Source organism: Adiantum capillus-veneris, chromosome 29 (genome assembly GCF_014529385.1).
Source record: "Adiantum capillus-veneris isolate H3 chromosome 29, ASM1452938v2, whole genome shotgun sequence".
In the NCBI taxonomy this organism is placed as follows: Eukaryota; Viridiplantae; Streptophyta; class Polypodiopsida; order Polypodiales; family Pteridaceae; genus Adiantum; species Adiantum capillus-veneris.
In genome coordinates this window covers 86,034,876-86,038,889 of record NC_140959.1, presented here as the reverse complement: position 1 = coordinate 86,038,889, position 4,014 = coordinate 86,034,876, and the positions used below count along the sequence as shown (strand labels likewise).

General features: G+C 45.9%; 1 protein-coding gene across 2 annotated transcripts; it reads right to left on the bottom strand.

Moving 5' to 3' along the window:
• Positions 1 to 911: 911 nt before the first annotated feature.
• On the bottom strand, positions 912 to 3,584 carry LOC147419526 (uncharacterized). Of its 2 annotated transcripts, XM_086505887.1 has the most exons (5): positions 3,359 to 3,584; positions 2,125 to 3,089; positions 1,701 to 2,003; positions 1,600 to 1,648; positions 912 to 1,408 (listed from the first exon to the last, which is right to left on the bottom strand). In XM_086505887.1, the coding sequence occupies exons 2-5, from the start codon at positions 2,904 to 2,906 to the stop codon at positions 1,274 to 1,276; spliced, it is 1,269 nt and encodes a 422-aa protein (XP_086362013.1). In that variant the 5' UTR covers positions 2,907 to 3,089; positions 3,359 to 3,584; the 3' UTR covers positions 912 to 1,273. The 2 variants fall into 2 exon arrangements, with proteins under 2 accessions (XP_086362013.1, XP_086362012.1); XM_086505886.1 differs by having other exon boundaries at positions 1,271 to 1,408; positions 1,593 to 2,003; positions 3,359 to 3,579.
• Between the last annotated feature and the right edge of the window lie 430 nt (positions 3,585 to 4,014).

Genomic DNA, 4,014 nt, shown 5'->3' with positions numbered 1-4,014 from the left:
TTGATCCAATATCAGGCCATTAAATCGCAGAGCAGTACGTCGATGGTGAAGAATGATGGCTTATATCTGTTAATGATAGTGGAAGCTGTAAGCTAGGTCTTGATGGTTGTGGATGTCTCGTTTCTACACATGGGCAATGGCTCTAAGGCATCTATGAGACATTGAGACAATGGTGGATGAGGATGTAGAACCTGAAGCTGTAGTACTAACGGTGGAAAAGTATGTAAGCACTCTCTATGTTGAAAGCATGGGGCTCGTTGCTTGTGCCTCTTTAAGAGATTGGACACCATTTCCTCAGATTAGGCTCCCAGAACTATCTCGTTTTCTGTAACAGAACGGGAGGGTCTCTACTCATAAGCGCCTAGAAGGGGAACCCAAAGACACCTCTGACCCTCAAAGCACATGAATATGGATATCCCAAGAGTAGTTATCACTTATTAGGACATCACGGTCGCTGTACCGATTCCTTGAATTGTATTGACCTCTTAGCAAAAGACCAGTTCGATGAACCATTTTGATCATGCACTTTGATGTTTCCGGTAATAACAATCAACTCGGCATTTGACACACCAGAATGAAAATCTGCCTTTAGCCTAAATTCTTTAAAAAATGCCAGCTTTTCGAGGTTTCAGTTTGCTAATGTACTCAATGAATCTCTAAGGGGTGATATACTCCACTGTAGGCACAATGGGCTGGTTACATTCACTAAACCATGTTGAATTCCTTTTAAGTCATGGATAAATCAATAACGCTGAGGACCGTGTGTTATCTCACCGTGTGAGATCTCAAAATGTAAATATGTGCATGGAAGAAGAATACATGAAAGTCCTACATGCATGACTAGATTTCACCACAGTAAGGGGGGTTAATATGGACTTCGAAAAAGCCAAAGACCAAATAACTTCACACCAAAAATCAAACAGTAAAATGTCTTCTACAGTGAAACTGTCCGTGGCTACATCTGGCATGTGGAGTTTTAATCGGAGAGCTTCCTTAGCATTAGATCATCACATACTCCCTCCCTGGAAATGTTGGCATGAAATGGCGAAGGGCTAGACTCTAGAGCGCTGACTCTCTCGGATGGCACACAAGACTTGACATTGAGATTGTGCGTCCCTCAAAAGAACATACATTGAGATACACTCTTGATAGCCATCAAGGCATAGAAGTATGACAGAGAGAATTGAAGATGCCTTAGCAGACCCAAAATCCTCGAGAAATTGTGGCCAAGGTATGGTGCAAATATTTCTCTTCCAGTCTTAGAACAGGCAACCTATGATAGCAAGACTCCACAGCAGTATAGTAGGCAGTCGTGTTGGATCAAGGCTGAGAACAGGCCTCTACAAATACTTGACCCTACATTCTGGCTCTTAACCTCCACAAAGCAAATCATTCCTTCTTCACTTCTCTGCACAAGTAGCTTTCAATCAGTTCTTGCCTGTACCAATTGATGTAAACAAACCTCACCAGAAAAGTTAAAGAGAGAAACATCTGCTCTGCAACTCTTCACACGGACAAGAAGCAAAATGTCTAAACTTTATTCAAAAACAAAATCCACACAATGCTTCCTGATGACATTATACAATTACTACCATTTACATTTTCCATTTGCACTTCAGGGAGGTGAGACGTATCTGCCCGCGACACACTGCAAATCAGAAAGGGAGTACGATCTTGAGGCCAGTGAACTCCCCTGCCACCTTCCAAATCCTGAACATTTCTGAAAGTCCTCACATGTAGCCTCCATTCCCTCATCCTTGGCACTCATTGCCACAGCCAAAGCAAGTGTCGACTTCGCATTGCAAGGCAACTTTTTTGAAATGCTGGCCAGCCCCTTTTGCAGGGGAGGGAGCTGCGGACGGGCATGTAAGCTGCGACCTACATTGCACTTGCGTTTCTTTGCATACGGATTCTCAGGCTTTGAAAGATCTTTCAGGGAGACCACATCCCTCAAGCAGCTGAAAGACCTTGACTTACCCGCATAGAACCGAGACAGCCCTTTCCTGCAGAGCAAATTATGAGAGCATGTATTACCTATCATGAAATGCAGCCACAGATAAGGAAAGCCAGCACACAATTTTACGCTAATGCAATTCCAGTATAGCACGCAAAGTGGAAACATACTTGGGAGGAGAAGTGCCCAGAGATGAGCTACAAAACCCTCTGTACTCGCTTTGAACTTCAGCTTCCCCAGGACTACTACTTCCATCACCAGATGATGTATGACTATCGACAGGCATATCATGAAAAGAAGGGACAGAGTGTGTCGATGAAGAGGATAAGGAATCCACATCCAATTCGCCGTCGCCAAAATCATTGCACACACCTATTGTGGAGTCATCTTCTAGAGGCTTTTCCTCAACTACAACGCCTAACTTAGTCTTCGAGTTGTAAAGATGGGATCTGTCGGGGAGTGAAGTCACTCCGATGTGGCTACTTTCTCCGTTCATCACTAGAAGTGGAGACAAAGGCTGGCAATTATTCTTGAGACCAGCCCGTCCCGAGCTAGAAAACCATGGAGCTCTTGCCTGCATTTGGTAGTCAGGTATGGTGGTCTCATTTCTGGCAAGCCTCTTTGAATCCATGATCGTACTAGCACTTGGTTTCGATTCCTGAGGTGAATCCAGTGAGAGAGAAGAAAAACCCCTTGTCACATTGTCCTGGGTCAGCATAAGCATCTGCGAGTTGGGGAGAATCAGACCATGTGCCATGTCAGAACAACCCACAATGGCTTTCAGAAAAGACTCGGAGGAGCCAAGCGTCCCCACAGAGCTGCCATTGTAGCTTGAAGCATCAGGGGGAAGCGTATCTGGTATGGAGCACATGTTACTTTTACTCTGACTTGCCATGTTAAACCCCATGGTGGGACAAGAGGAAACCTCCCAGCTTTGATACGCAACCGACATAGCGCCTACTGACTTGTAGCTGGGCTTGCAATTTACTTCAAGGAAGGCCAGAATGACAGTAAAGTCCTCACTCTCGCCTTTCCTGAGACCACAATGCCTCTTCTCAATTCAAGCTTTCGATATCTTTGAAGCTTCAAACGTCTCCACATAACCAGCTTCGCAGTCGAGCTGTCAGGCAGGAACCTGCAGAAAATCAACAAGGGATGCTCTCTCTCTCTCTCTCTCTCTCTCTCTCTCTCTCTCTCTCTCTCTCTCTCTCTCTCTCTCATGCAACACACACAGAGCATCTCTGCATACCGGCACCTCTCTTCCAACATCTCCTCTCTCTCTCTCTCTCTCTCTCTCTCTCTCTCTCTCTCTCATTTCCTTCCGTGAGCACACGTTTTGCTTGGCTTTCCGGTCACCATGCCTGCACTCTGTTCTGCCTCAAGCAAGGCACACAGAACAAATACCTGCGGTCATCGACCCAAACAGGAGATCCAGAGGAAGAAGAGAACATCCGGAAGAGAAGCAGCGAGGATCGGCGAGCTCTGCAAGCTTCCAGCAATGTCGTAGCACGAACCCTAATGAAGAAGCCGGCAAATGAAAAGGCGAGTATGAACACAGAAATTCATATAAAGCTGAAAGCAGGGATGATGGGAACAAGCACAAAAGACGAGGGGAGCACTGTCTCTCTATCGGTCATTGTCTGTGTGTGCGTCTCTCTCTCTCTCTAGGTGGCTCTATTGATGATGGCGATAAGGACGACACTTGGCAAAAATTGCAACCGCATTACCAAACTCACTTAAATGCCACGTCACTCGCATATTTTCTCCACGTGGTACGTTCTTCTGGTCCCCAAAATATATGAAAGCACCACTCTTTTTAGCCGGTCCTTATCACTAGTATCAGAGGCAGTTCCTCACTATCTCACACAGCTATGGGCACGAGGGGATCAATGACCCACGCCCATTCCGGAGATCGGTGCGATTTGAGCCGTCCGATGCGCTGTGTAAATTAAACTCGGGTCTGGCAAAACTTGTAAATTTGGGCTTCCCTCCTCCCTGGGATTCGAACCCAAGAGGTTACCTTTGCAAGCCTATCACCTTAACCACCTCACCTTCACATG

Coding starts and splice junctions, on each gene's coding strand:
- LOC147419526 (XM_086505887.1), bottom strand. CDS start 2,906: ATGTCGGTTGCGTATCAAAGCTGGGAGGTTTCCTCTTGTCCCACCATG. Junction 2,004..2,124: donor CTGGGCACTTCTCCTCCCAA/GTATGTTTCCAC, acceptor TTTGCTCTGCAG/GAAAGGGCTGTCTCGGTTCT. Junction 1,649..1,700: donor AAATGTTCAGGATTTGGAAG/GTGGCAGGGGAG, acceptor TCTGATTTGCAG/TGTGTCGCGGGCAGATACGT.